Genomic DNA, 14581 nt, shown 5'->3' on the forward strand with positions numbered 1-14581 from the left:
TTATGCCGCGAATTGAAATCTTCTAGAGTTGTCTGCTCTATAGCTCCCATGTAGTTGCCTTCGAAGGCTGCCACTATTTTTCATAGCCCGCTTTTTTGAAACATCGTGATAAAACTTCGATTATTTTGTGACAATTAATATAAATGAATTTTATCTGCACAACTACAAAATGTAACCGTGCTAGTTTACTCCCTCTGTCACGATCACTTTGCGTTTCTAGGTTTGATCAAAGTCAAATTTTATAAACTTTGACTAAATATTTACGAAAAACCATCAACATCAATAATAGGAAATCTATTGTATTAGAATTGTCATAAACTATTACTTCATATTATATGTATGTAGTATTATAGATATTGATATTTTCTTGTTTTTCAAAAGGGAGGCATAAGCTCCAGCCTCTGCATCGATTGATATTTTCTTATATTTGTTATTAAAATTTGGTAAATTCAACTTTAACTTAATCTAGAATGCGAACTAAAAAAAGGATGAAGTACATTATTTGTTTTCGCGGAGACAAGATTACGTAAGATACAAGCAGTCTGCTAGGATTGCGAGCCTATAGATTATTAATTGGAAGAGGCACACGAAGATAGGCATGCACCATCAAATCGTTCTTCCTTCTCGCCGTGATCCCAAACGCCTCCGTCATGTCCAGTTCATCTGGAACGGTGCCCTTGGGGAGCTCCCAGTCAAAATGGAAGAGAAGGTTGGCCAGCGCGAGCTCCATGACAGCGAGGCTGAAGTTCACTCCAGGGCAGATCCTTCGGCCGGCGCCGAAGGGTAAAAACTGAAAGTGTTGCCCCCTAAAGCCCACCCCAGCACTGTCAGCAGGTTCCTCGAACCTCTCGGGCCTGAACTCCTCTGCGTCGGGGCCCCAGTTTTGGGTGTCCCGGGCGATCGCCCACACATTGACCAATACCATGGCGGCCTTGGGTATGTCATAGCCAAGGAGGCGGCAAGGCTCTTGGCACTCCCGAGGGAGGAGGAGCGGCCCGGGAACGTGCAGCCGTAGCGTCTCCTTAATTACCAGTTGCATGTAGTGCAGCTTGGATAGGTCGTCCTCCTGGACGCGGCTCTGCCCTAGGAGGGTAGCGCGCACCTCAGCCTGAGCTTTGCACAACACCTTTGGGTTCCGCATCATTTCTGCCATGGCCCATTTGAGAGTCGTCGCCGTGGTCTCGCTCCCGCCACCGAAGAGGTCCTGCAATGAGTATATATTTTGCCTAAATATGCCAAATTATTCAGGGTCGGAGCAAGTTGTGGCTTACGCACGGTGATCATGGCGCGGACGGTTCCCATGTTGAGAGGTGCACCTTGTTCCGTCTGCTGGATTCTCAGTAGCACGTCTAGAATGTTCTCATCCCCGTTGCAGGCGTCGACTGACCTCCTGGCGCGATGTTCCTCGATCACACCGTTCATGCACTAGTAGAAAATGGCCCTTTTGCACCGGTTGGTAAGGGCTATATGCACCGGATGCCCAACCGGTGCAAAGGATCCGGTGCAAAAGGCCCCCCCTTTAGCACCGGTTCAGTTGCGAACCGGTGCTAAAGGGTGCACCACGTGGCGGCAGCCGGGCGCCCCAGCGGGAGGACCTTTAGCACCGGTTCGTATGCTAAAGGGTCTGCCGCGGCAGGAAAACGGCCCAAAACGCTGCCGCGGTAGGACCCCGGTACCATTATTTTTTTTCGAATTATTTTTCACTCCCTCTTTTTTCCTATTTTCAGAATTTCTAATATTTTAGTTATTTCACAAGTTTATTCTCTAACTAGCATTATCTCTAGTCCAATTACTTACGCATGCTTAGACTTCCCGCTCGGTCACCCATCCTCCCACTACTCTAGCACTAGCACGCTTAACTTCCAAGTTCCTTTTCCATCCCGCATCCAAGTGCTTCGCGCGCATGTATGTGATAATAGTATCATATCAATCCTATTAACATATCGGTCGATGTCATATTTATTTATTGTTAAAATTTCAAATAATTCTTTTAATAAACAAAAGTAATGATATAATAATAATCTTGAATAAATAAATAAACATTAACTTTATAATTTGTATTATTTATAATTATTTTTAATTTTTTAATTTTTTTTGCCAAACCTAAAACCTGAAAATTTGAAAAACTTATAATTTGCTAAAATTAATAGTATTCTTTATGCAGAATGCAATTATTAATTTTAATTTTGAAAAATAAAAAAATCCTACATTTCTAGAAAAAACTAAAATCTTCCTGCTTTCATATTTTCATTTGGAATTTTGAGAATCTAAAAATTGGCTAACCGGGTAAACCCTGGTGAATTCGGATGTAACTTTTTCCCACGATGATTTTGATATATTATACGTTTTTTTTCGACGTCGTATGCAAAAGTTAATGCGATTTTACCATTTTCCAAACTTTTATTGCAAAAAAAATTGAAATTCAAATTTGTTAATTTTCCCTAATAGTAGGTTGCGTAACATACAGGAATCTCAAAAGATTTTATTTTTTGAATTTTCTATCATTTTCTTTTGTATTTTACGGTGTTAAAAAAGGCGATCCAGGGGGGGTGGAGGTGCGTGGGGAGCAGAAAAACCTTTTGCACCGGTTCGTGTTACGAACCGGTGCTAAAGGGTAGACCTTTTGCACCGGTTCGTAACACGAACCGGTGCAAAAGGGTCAGTAGCGACGCCAACCCTTTAGCACCGGTTCGTGTTACGAACCGGTGCAAAAGATAGCTCATTTGCACCGGTTCGTAACACGAACCGGTGCTAAAGGTCCCTCGAAACACGAACCGGTGCTAATGACCCCCTTTTGCACCGGTTCGTGCCAAATTCGGTGCAAAAGCTCTTTGGGGCAAAAAACCAAAGCCCTTGTTTCTACTAGTGATGACATGTCTCATACCTTGGAGGGCCGCCTCCAATCGTCGCGTCGTACCACAGAATGCGTGCGCGAGGCGTGATGACGGAAACAAGTCCGTGAGGCTGAACCCGGCGGCCGCCGTGACGCCCTTGTCGAGGCACTCAAAGAAGGCGTCCCGGTCTGTGATCTCGTCCCCAACCATGGCACGGACCACCGCGTTGCTGACGTAGGTGGCGAGATGCGAGCTGACGTTCACGGGCTGGCCGTGGCGGGATGCCGCCGACGCGACGGCGAGGGACGCCACGAGCTTCCCGGCCTCTGCCTCGCGGATGCCACGGAAAGACTGGACCTTCCGTGCGCTAAGCAGCTCGTTGACGCAGAGCTTGCGAACCTGCCGCCAGTGCTCGCCCTTGGGCGCCAACACGATGCCCAGGCCATGCCTTGTCATCGCCTTCGTTGTGCTCGTCCTGGGTCGCGAGGCTAACATGGCATCATGGGTTTTCAACACCTCCATCGCGGCGCTGGCCGACGAGGCCACCACGAAGTCAATCTCACCCAGACGGAGCAGCATGAGCGGGCCATGCCGTCGGGCCAGGCCCCGCATCGCGCGGTGCGGAAGGGCGCCCACCATGTGGTGCAGGCTGCCGATCACCGGCAGCTGCCATGGCCCCGGTGGTAGGTTTTTGCTGTGCTTGCCTGGCCTCATCAGCTTGACGAGGAGGAGAGGTACTACTAAGATTGTGGCCAAGAGGATGTAGTAGTACATCACATGCTCATCTTGCTGCGCCATGGCACGGAGTCGATCTCTACTGTATCCTCCCCTGTGCCTCAAGCTTATGTTCCATTATATAGCCGTAGACAAGTGGCTGCACATGATACCAGTTCACCAGCCTACTCTTTCAGTTTTTACCCTTTCAGTATTATAAATGGCTGGAGTAATTACTATACGGAGTATGTTTCTTTTCACATACAACCTAGTATCCAAATAGGCCATCCCTACTATCTATCTCTTTTCACATACAACATATCCAACTCACCACGGTTTGCCATGTCAGCGCGCGAGTGCTATAATTTTTGTTTAGATATTTATTTTATTAATCACTGATTATCATGACAGTCGCGCGGTAACGGCCACGCGGCGGAACATCTCCTCTATCCCACATACTCCATCAACGGGTAAACGGCACTGATGTATCCTTCTTTCACTATCGGAAAAAGGCTAACCAGTTACGAACGTCTTATGTACCTGCTAACGGTATAGCTATGTGTCACCTATATATATGTGACATTAGTAGGAAAAGGCTTACCACCGGCACACTGAAAAGGCTTACCGCCGGCATTTTCGCGCTCGCCGGCGATCTCCTCATCGGTGGTAACCCCTTATCGCCGGCGTTCTCGAACTCGCCAGTGGTAACTAGCAGTTAACCCCGGCGTTTTCCCTACTCCATAGCTATTCGCCGGCGTTATCAGTTTTTGCAAACAAAAAAAAGCATGGCAAGCGGCACTTCTGCAGCACCAGGCTGTGTACAAGTTACAAAAAAGTCCAGACATAAAAATAGTACAACCAGAAACTACAAGTTTACATCAAGGACCCTGAAAAGAAAAGCGAAAGCGATCAAGTCCCATCTCCTGGATCCCGATCTGGATCCCGCCGCCGCATGCCACCATCCCGCTCGACGATGACGACGGCCATCTTCTAGCTCCCGATCTAGAAGAGGGGCTCACCAGCAGCATGTTATTGGGGCGACAGGAGCATGGAAAGGTGGCCTCTGGCAGTAGCTCCGGTAGCTCGCAGCAGCCCAGCACAGCCTTGTCTCAACTCTCGACACAGCACAACACAGAAGAGAAACGGCATGAGCCAGTGCAGCGATGCATTTTTGCAGCACATAAGCAACTGAAGATGATAGGGGGAAAGTCTGACCTAGGTCGTGGGGAAGCAGCGAGCAAAGTTGCCGAGCTCCTGGTGGATCCCCTTCCGCGGCTTGGCGCTTATGCGGTAGGCGACGACCCGGCGGAACCGCGACGGCCGCCATCACCTTCGTCCCCAGCTCTGAGCGCGCAAGAAGGTGGCTGATAGAGGCCGCCGTCGCTGGATCTAGAGGCCCAGCCGACGGACGGTGAAGACCGCGGTCGCCGGGGACGGGGGCGGCGTCGCCGGCCCGCCTTGCAGTGAGCTTGGCCGTCAGCGGCCGCGGGCCGCGCTTGACGAGCATGTTCTTTGCGTTGCTGCTCCAGACCTCATGCAGAGCTCTCCGGCCAAGGGGAGAGGTCGACGGCGGGGAGGAAGGGAGATCGAAAGAGGCGCCGCGCAGGGCGGGGTTGGGTGAGGGAGGAGGGGAGGCCGCGCTAGGAGTTGGGTGAGGGGAATCGGCCCATGGCGCGGCGGAATCGAATCGGAACGGCGGCGAATCGAAACCTGCAGTAGATCGGGCGGGGAGGGAGCGTGTCCGCGTGGGGAAGGAGGATGAGACGGGGGATGACTCGGTTGGTTGGACTCGTGGTCTCCATTTTCCCTGGGTCATGGTCTCCTTTATCCCAAGAGAAAACGAATCTTAGACGCCGGCGATAATTTTGGCCCAAATGGCCCACAGGACTCCACTTTACCCTCGGCCCATGTGAACTAATTTCGCCGGTGGTAATTAGATTACCCCTGGCATCTCCAAAACTAAACCGCTGGCGGTAAGAGGAGGCCCATCCAGGTGCTCTCGGCCCACCTTACCCCCGGCAGTTGCAATTCCTACTCGCCGGCGGTAAGTGTCTTATCCCTGCCGACTACATATCAACTCGCCGGTGGTAACGCGAGGAGGGCCTAAAATGCCTTACTGCCGGCCACTTCAAATCGTACTCGCCGGCGGTAAGGAGTGCGGCTATAAGCCTTTTCCTAGTAGTGTGATGGTCACCTCTAAGACTAGTCATAGTGGGGAGTAGTAGAGTAGTAACATGGTGCATCTTACTACTCTATGTTACTACCTTCATAGTGGGTGGTAACATATATGTGATATCATGTGGTATCATGCATGTTATATTTATTTCATTGTAGACTCATCCTGTCTTGAGAAATGTGATGTTATGGTAACATAGCTAGTTACCACCTCACTCTTTTTCTTCATTTATTGTCATGTCATGTCACCAAAATGCTTCGGGATGTGTGATGTTACTACCTATATTTCCACTATGAGTAGTCTAATGAACAACTGTTATGTCATTGGTTATCCTCAGTAGTGACAAACAAATCAATAATAGATGATGTCACCGACAAGTCATTCAGCTGACGACCGGTGCTAACCTGCGAAAAAGCGGTGATGGAGATATAAAGATGAAGCGTCATGTAACCACCCGGAAAAATACCCTTACTAGGTTTGCCTGTTGTTTTTATTTTTGCATCATCATGCATGCATTATATCACCTTACATGTTTTTTTTTCTAAACCCCAAAAATTATTTGTGCAATCCATATTTTTGTTTTGCAATTATAATTCTAAGGTGTTTTGAAAACTTTTATTCCTTATTCTTATTTCAAATAAAACAAAATAACAAGTAATTTTGAAATCTTGCAAAATAGTTTAACTTCAAATCATGACTAAAACCTTCTCTCTCCTTTTTCTTAATTTAGTTCAAACTAATAAATCTAATACTTTGAAAACCTTACCAAATTGCGTTTAAAATTATGGAAATACTTTTGTATTTACATGCATTGGTGTGGCTTTCATCCTCCTTTTGGAAACCATCTTAATTAAGATGGATTTTTACATGTTTTTACTAAAAGTTCCTTCTCTCTCTTTCTTCCTTTGTAATTCTTGGGGATTCATAAAATACATAAAAATTCAAAAAGAGCATGTTTCTTCTCTTCGGCTCAGACTGACCTTTTCCCTTCTCTCCGTCCAATCCCAACAAGCCCACTCTATCCAGGCCAGTGAACTATGGAGATTGCTAAGTTTCAGCTAGCTGAGACGTAACTTATGTCTTAATCACGTGCTCCATCGTTAAATTTTGTTTCTGCTGAAGATTTGTGTTTGCTGTTGTTTGTACTTTGTTTACGCCTGCATCGAAACATGCTGATATAATTTGATTGAGAAATAAGTTAAGTCTTAGTCGACTGAACCTTAGTCATGTGCTTCTTCTTCCTCGCGTACAGACACACATCTGTTCCTCCACTTGTCGCTATCCTCGCTGTCGACGATGGAGCCACGTGCCTGAATCCCTCTTAAGCTGCTACTGCTAACCTGTAGCCCTAGCTTCCCCCTAGCACTATCCTGATGCTGCACCCCGTCATTTTCCTCTTCTTTGCAAGCTCCCGAAAACCGCCGCTAATGTAGCTTCATCGCGACTGACTGCTCCCTGCTTCCGGGTCCAATCGCGGCTACAGCTCCGTCGTGGCTCCAATCATTCTCCTCCCAAGCAAATCGAACTGGGCGCTCGCAATTGATGACAAGAACCTCGTCTTCCTTTGGTGAGAAAGTTTTCCAACATCTTTTCAGTTTTTCCAAAAATTTCATAAAATGATTTTGTCTTGGAAAATCAATATCATTTTATCTTTAACTTCAATGGGAAAGTGTTTGTTATGGAAGTTTCTCAGAATAATGTGAGGAAAACTAATATGAAACTGGTATGATTGTTTGCATCATGTAACTTGCATTTTTTATGGTAGTTTCATATCACATAATAACTAAATATGGGTTAGTGGGAATTTGGCGATAAGGTCAAATTCATTCGATTTAATTTGTGTAGTTCAACCATGCCATGTGTTTTCTATGATAAACAACATTTAATTTTCTGGTAGGAAAAACAACGTGAACCCTAAATTGTGTTTTTCAGGATTCGATTCCCCTTAATTGGATAAGTTCCATTAGATCATCTTTTTCATGCCATGCATATCATATCTTAATCATGATGATTGTTCTATTCTAGTAGTAAGGCTAGCATCCGTTATGTGTCACAACATTTTGCATTTTCCCGTATGTGAGCAAAGACGAGTTCTGCAGATTTTCCTCGACAATCTTTGCAAGGCAAACATTTTCCCTCTTGCCTCCCATGGGTTCACGTTATCTATTTTCATTTATGCTTAATGCTAGCTGTGTGTTACGATGCTTTATGCTAGACGTGTGCCCAGAGCGTTGCCGTGCGCTAGCCCGGTTTGCCGTGCGAGCCAACGCTGTCCACTGCCGTGCGCTAGCTCGGTCCTTTATTGTGCGCTCATCCTTTGTCGTGTGGCTGGCCACTGCCGTGCGCCTGACTGTGCCGTGCATGGTCCCTTTGCCGTGCGCCCACACCTCAGCCCGCACGGCAAAGGCTCCTCCAGGCATACCCAGCAGCATGACAGGAGCACAGTTGCGCGCCACGTGACTCCTTTGCCGTGTGTGCACACGGCAAAGGCCCCCGTTTTTCCTGTTTTTTCTGTTTTTCATTAATCCCTGCATTTCAAAATATAGCATATACAGCATATATATTCAACATATCATCACTAAACACATCAACAATACCATAAATACATCGAACACACATAGTCCATGCATAAGGTCCATACATAGAGTCCATCCATACAAGTGAAAGTAGCAATTCAAACAAGTGCATACAATCCAACAACGACAAGTGCATAATCGAACAACAACAAGTGCAAGCATGAAAACAAGTTGATAGAATCGATGCCATCAACCTTGTCCTCCTCCATTGCTTCCCATGGCATCATCGTCATTGCCTTGTCCTCTTCCTACAAGGTTGATGGAATTAGCATTTGCATTTGCATATTGACATGGAATTGAACAAGTAGTAGCATTTGCATGTTGACATGGAATTGAACAAGCATGGCTCCATGACTACACTTCAACAAGTACTAGCATATTGACATGGAACTGAACATGGTGTCATGGAATTGAAGCGTGGATTGCTCCGAAACTCTGATATATGTGGGGGATGAACATGGAGAGTAATTTTGTATTGCACATTCGTCTTAAGTAACACTAATAAATAGTCAACAAAAAGTAAAACTAATTAAAAAATAAATATAAGTATTAGTTGAAATAAAATTGAAAGAAAAACAAATAAAATGTCTGTTGGTGCACGGCAAAGAAAAAAACGCACGGCAAATGCATCGTTGCCGTGCAACATAGCTACTCGAACGGCAAAGGGTGTGCAACGGCAACGCCCAGAGCTTTTGTCGTGGATTAGTTCTTTGTCGTGCGGCGTGTTGGGACTTTGCCGTTGACGTCTCGTTGTCGTGCGCTATCTTCGGACTTTGCCATGCAGGGTTTCGTTGCCGTGCGCTACGTTCAGATGTTGTTGTGCACAATTTCTTTGTCGTGCGTGCTGCTTGCTGCGCACGGCAAAGATGTCTTTGTTGTGCATGGGCGCACGGCAATGATTTGCTGCACGACAATGCCATTCTTCCCGTAGTGTGTGTTCGTTACCGTTGTGCCAATTCGAATGCACCAGATGTTAACTGGATATTATTATATTTCTAAGGATCGGAATATTGTATAACCAGAGAAAAAAGTAGTGATAGCAAATTGCAATCAAGGAGACAACCACCAATCCCAACTCCAACCTAAGATTTGGCTTACATGCCAATAACATTTGGCAAAGTGCTGAACATAGTGTTTTTATTTATTTTAAACATAAGGCCATAGGCCCGGCTTTATATAAAATCCCAACGGCGCGCAAAAAGCGTTCACATTACAAGCATACACTCAAGACAGATACCGTTTACCAGTCATGCAATCTTCGCATTTGTGTTGGTAGTTGCTGGACTTGCTCAGGTATGACGAGAGAATCCCTGGGGCCATATTTATTGCTAGTTCAGCCTTAAGGAAATATGCATCGTTTAGCATTTAATCAACAGTCATACCAAGTTCACTAGAAAACCTCTCGTAATATTCTGTTGAGGCCTTGTTTAGCGGGGGACCAATTGGTATTTTCACACTAGTACTTCATTGAAAAACACCTTAAGCGGGGGCAATGATTGGTTTTTCTCTTCTCCGAGTTGGGCAACTTTTTTTGCCCTCTTCTTTGCCACAGACTTCTTAAGAGAGCGGACATATTATGATGGCGGACATTCCAAAGATTCTTCGCCATGAACCTTTCCAAAGAATAGTTCTAGATGCTTGACCATACCAAATACATCATCACTAGTACGGTGGATAGGATTGTTCCAGTGACCTGGCTCACATTTGAAATTCTTGCCTTTCTTTTCGACGACATGCTTCTTTGGAAAAAATCGACGATATCTAAGGTACACGACCTTTTTAGAATTATCTAAATATAAACAGTTAGTCTCATCTAAACAATGTATGCATGCATTGTATTCTTTGTTTGTATGTCCTGAAAGGTTGCTAAGAGCATGCCAACCATTAATGGTTACGAAAACCAACGCTCATAGGTCAAATGGCTCTTGTTTATGCTCATCCCACACATGTACGCCTTTTTTCCCCACAACTGTAAAAGTTATTCAACTAATGGCCTTAGGTACATATTCTTGGAGATATGCCCGAGAGGCAATAATAAAGTAGTTATTGTTATATCTTAGTGTTCATGATAAATGTTTACACCTCATGCTATAATTGTATTAACCGGAAACATTAATACATGTGTGTTGTGCAAACAACCAAAGTCCCTACTAAGCCTCTCATTTAACTAGCTTGTTAATTAATAGATGATCATGGTTTCCTGATCATGAACATTGGATGTTATTATTAACAAAATCATATCATTAGGTTGATGTGATGGACACACACCCATAGTAAGCATTGCATAAGATCAAGTCATTAAGTTCAACTTGCTATAAGCTTTTGATAGATAGTAACATAGTCCTTCGACCATGAGATCATGTCAATCACTTACACCGGAAGGATACTTTGATTACATAAAACACCACTACGTAAATGAGTGGTTATAAAGATAGGATTGAGTATTCGGAAAGTATGAGTTGAGGCATATGGATCAAGAGTGGGATTTGTCCATCCCGATGAAGGATAGATATACTCTGGGCCCTCTCGGTGGAATGTCGTCTAATTATCTTGCAAGCATGTGACAAGGTCACAAGAGATGACGTACCATGGTACGAGTAAAGAGTACTTGTCGGTAAAGAGGTTGAACTAGGTATGGAGATATCGATGATCGAACCTCGGACAAGTAAAGTATCGTGTGACAAAGGGAATCGGTATCGTATGTTAATGGTTCAATCGATCACTGAGTTATTGCTGAATGTGTGGGAGCCATTATGGATCTTCAGGTCCCGATATTGGTTATTGGTCGGAGAGGATTTTCGATCATGTATGCATAGTTCACGAACCGTAGGGTGACGCGTTTAAGGTTCGATGTTGTATAGTAGCTTCGGAATGTGAGATGGATATTGAATGTTGTTCGGAGTCTCGGATGGGATCCAGAACATCACGAAGAGGTCCGAAATGGTCCGAAGAAAAAGATTCATATAATGGAAGTCATCTTCCGGGGTTCGGGAAAAGTTCCGGTGTTTTGACCGGAGTTTGTAGAAGGTTCTAGAGGGCCACCGGTGGGCCCACCTCCCCGGGAGGGGCCACATGGGCTAAGGGAATGCTGCGGGGGCCTCATGGGCCAGGTGCAGCAGGCCCAAGAGGCCCAGTCGGCCAGCCCCAAGAGATAAGATCAAATCCCAAGGGGATAAGATCATATCCCTAAAAGTTAGGGGGAAGACTTGGGGGGGAGATTTCTTTCCCTCCTTTCCCATGCGCCGGCCATAGGAGGAGGTGGGCCAAGGGGGGCAACCCTGGCTGCACCCTCCCTCTATAAATAGAGGAGAGGGGCAGCCAACCCCTGACCCCTTCGCTCAACCCAAGCTGCCGCCTCTCCTCCCTCCTGCTTCTTCCTGCTCCGGTTTAGGCGAAGCCCTGCAGGAATTCTCCTCCACCACCACCACGCCGTCGTGCTGCTGAGATTCTGAGGGGATCTACCACACCTCCTCTGCCCGCTGGAACGGGGAGAGGATGGACTTCATCGACACTGTACGTGCGACCGAGTATGGAAGTGCTGCCGAATTGCAGCACCGGAACGATCGACTACATCAACCACGAGATCTGATCACGTAAGGCTTTGGATCTTCGAGGGTTAGTATCTCATCTCTCTCGTTGCTCCGATCTTCATAGATTCGATCTTGGCTTTTCCTAGATCGGATGTTGGCTTTTCCTAGATTGGATCTTGGTTTTGTTCTTGTTCACAGTAGAATTTTTTTGTTTTGTATGCAACGAACCCTACAGTGGTATCAGAGCCATGTCTATGCATAGATCTGTTGCACGAGTAGAACACAATGGTTTTGTGGGCGTTGATGCTTTTGTTGTCTTTGGTTATGTGTACTTTGATCTTGCGGGATGGTGGGATGAAGCGGCCCGGGCTAACTTTACATGACCGCGTCTCATGAGACTTGCTCCACGCTTGACATGCAACTTGTATTGCATAAGTGGCTTTGCGGGTGTCTGTCTCTCTCACCATAGTTAAGATTGAATTTACTATTTCAATTTACAACACTAGTATCACCGTTGTGGTTCATGTTCGTAGGTAGATTGGATCTTACTCGAAAATCCTAAACCACGTAAAATATGCAAACCAAATTAGAGGCGTCTAACATGTTTTTGCAGGGTTTGGTGATGTGATATGGCTTTGTGATGATGGCTATATTTGATGTATGAGATGATCATTATTGTATTATGGCAAATGGCAGGAGCCTAATGGTTGTCTTTAAATTTGTTAAGACATGCGTGTCTATTCATCATGTAATAGCTTTATTTCAAGTAGTTGTTATAGTAGCTATAAGTGATGGACAACCATGAAGCGGCGCCATGGACCTTGGTGCAATGCTAGTGATGATGGAGATCATGCTCGTGTGCTTTGGAAATGGAGATCAAAAGAACAAGAAGAAAGACCATATCATATCACATATTATGAATTGCATGTGATGTTAATCCTTTATGCATCTTATCTTTCTTAGATCGCGACGGTAGCATTATAAGATGATCCCTCACATTAATATCAAGACAATAAAGTGTTCTCCCCTCGTATGCACCGTTGCTAAGGTTCGTCGTTTTGAAGCATCTCGTGATGATCAAATGTGATAGATTCTACGTTCACGTACAACACGTGTAAGCCATGTTGCACACGCGAAAATACTTGGGTTTGCTTGACGAGCCTAGCATGCACAGACATGGCCTCGGAACACAGGAAACCGAAAGGTTGAACACGAGTCATATGGATGATATGATCAATATGTTGATGTTCACCATTAAAGCTACATCATTTCACGTGATGATCGGACTTGGTGTAGTGACGATGGATCGTGTGCCACTAAACAACTATGGGGGATGTTGTATTAAGTGGGAGTTCATTAGTAATTAGATTAAAACTTGAACTAATTATCATGAACATAGTCAGAATAGAATTTTGAATTAAATTTGTAGAATTGGCATCCGTGATCTACCATGCGCTAGTATAGTAATTGAGATAGAAACACTATTAAATCTGACAAGTAACTTTACAGACTGGTACCGTAGTGTTAAAGAATCAAGAAATGATTAAATCCTATTGCAAACTTTTGGTAAACCTCACGTTGTTGATTCAAAAGAGCAATAGTTTCAATTAGTACCTAAAAATATCTTTTCTCCGTAAAACTTGAAGTTCAAATCCGTTTGGAAAGTAAGGAGCTGAAAAGTTAGTTTTTCGAAATAAGCAAGGTGTGAGATATATGTGATATCTAAGACCTTAGTACAAGATGATAGAATATAATTTAGTGAGACTACATAAACTCATAAGTTTTATGGGATATGAAAGTTGAAGACGCTAGGCGTCCCGATCCTCCAACAACTAGTTGGACATTAACGATATTCGCATATCCATGAAGTGGTCATCCTTAGTATGCACCGTTGCTAAGACTCGTCGTTTCGAAGCATCACGTGATGATCGGGTGTTATAGATTCTACGTGTGCATACAACGGGTGCAAGCCAGGTTTGCACACGCGAATACTGAGGTTAAACTTTACGAGCCTAGTATGTATAGACATGGTCTCAGAAAGTCGTCATGATTTATTGGATAAAATTATGAGTGAAATTGTTCATCACATTAAAAAGTTACTAATAGTGAAATCTGAAACACTTGTCATGTGATGATCAACTTCAAAGTAAGAACCTCAAAGTTATTGGTATTTGACCAATGGACCTAGAAGTTATTGAAGGTGAAGTGTTTTCTTAAATGGAGAAAAGCTAAAAGAAAAACTACAAAAGATTCTAGCAAAAAGAAACAAAAGACTAGAAAGTCTAGCTCAGGTGTATATAGATGATATACATGTTATGAATGTATTCCATGATTGGTCGCACAATGAAATTCTTAGGTATTTGTACCATATTGGTTGGTATGAGGTGTCATAAAAAACAATTCAATACAAGAATACAATGGCCTAAGTGACTGACAAGGAATATGGTAGGAATGCACGTCTGGAACAAAATAAAGTGTTATTGTGTTCGTCGTTGACATTCTACCTAGGCCTTCAGATTTATAATAAAAACTTTATATTTATTGTTTTGTTCTGGTCAAATGAAAACAATGAGTTGTTCAAATTATGATAGTATTCCATGTATGATGGATAAGTTATTATAAATTTTTGTGGTGAAGCACACATGCATAACACTGACGCTAAGATGCCATAAGGAAAATGATGTGAATTTCAGTTATTAGTGGAACCGCCATTTAGGTCATGTTATAAAGAAACGCATGAAGGAACTCCAT

General features: G+C 44.3%; 1 protein-coding gene across 1 annotated transcript; it reads right to left on the reverse strand.

Moving 5' to 3' along the window:
• Positions 1-559: 559 nt before the first annotated feature.
• Positions 560-3632, reverse strand: LOC124696554 (desmethyl-deoxy-podophyllotoxin synthase-like). Its single transcript, XM_047229268.1, has 3 exons — positions 2874-3632; positions 1276-1425; positions 560-1204 (listed from the first exon to the last, which is right to left on the reverse strand). Exons 1-3 carry the CDS (start codon positions 3630-3632, stop codon positions 560-562), a joined length of 1554 nt encoding a protein of 517 aa, XP_047085224.1.
• Between the last annotated feature and the right edge of the window lie 10949 nt (positions 3633-14581).

Source organism: Lolium rigidum, chromosome 3 (genome assembly GCF_022539505.1).
Source record: "Lolium rigidum isolate FL_2022 chromosome 3, APGP_CSIRO_Lrig_0.1, whole genome shotgun sequence".
NCBI lineage: Eukaryota > Viridiplantae > Streptophyta > Magnoliopsida > Poales > Poaceae > Lolium > Lolium rigidum.

Coding starts and splice junctions, on each gene's coding strand:
- LOC124696554 (XM_047229268.1), bottom strand. CDS start 3,632: ATGGCGCAGCAAGATGAGCATGTGATGTACTACTACATCCTCTTGGCC. Junction 1,426..2,873: donor CCCTCCAAGGTATGAGACAT/GTCATCACTAGT, acceptor ATTTTCTACTAG/TGCATGAACGGTGTGATCGA. Junction 1,205..1,275: donor CCGTCCGCGCCATGATCACC/GTGCGTAAGCCA, acceptor TACTCATTGCAG/GACCTCTTCGGTGGCGGGAG.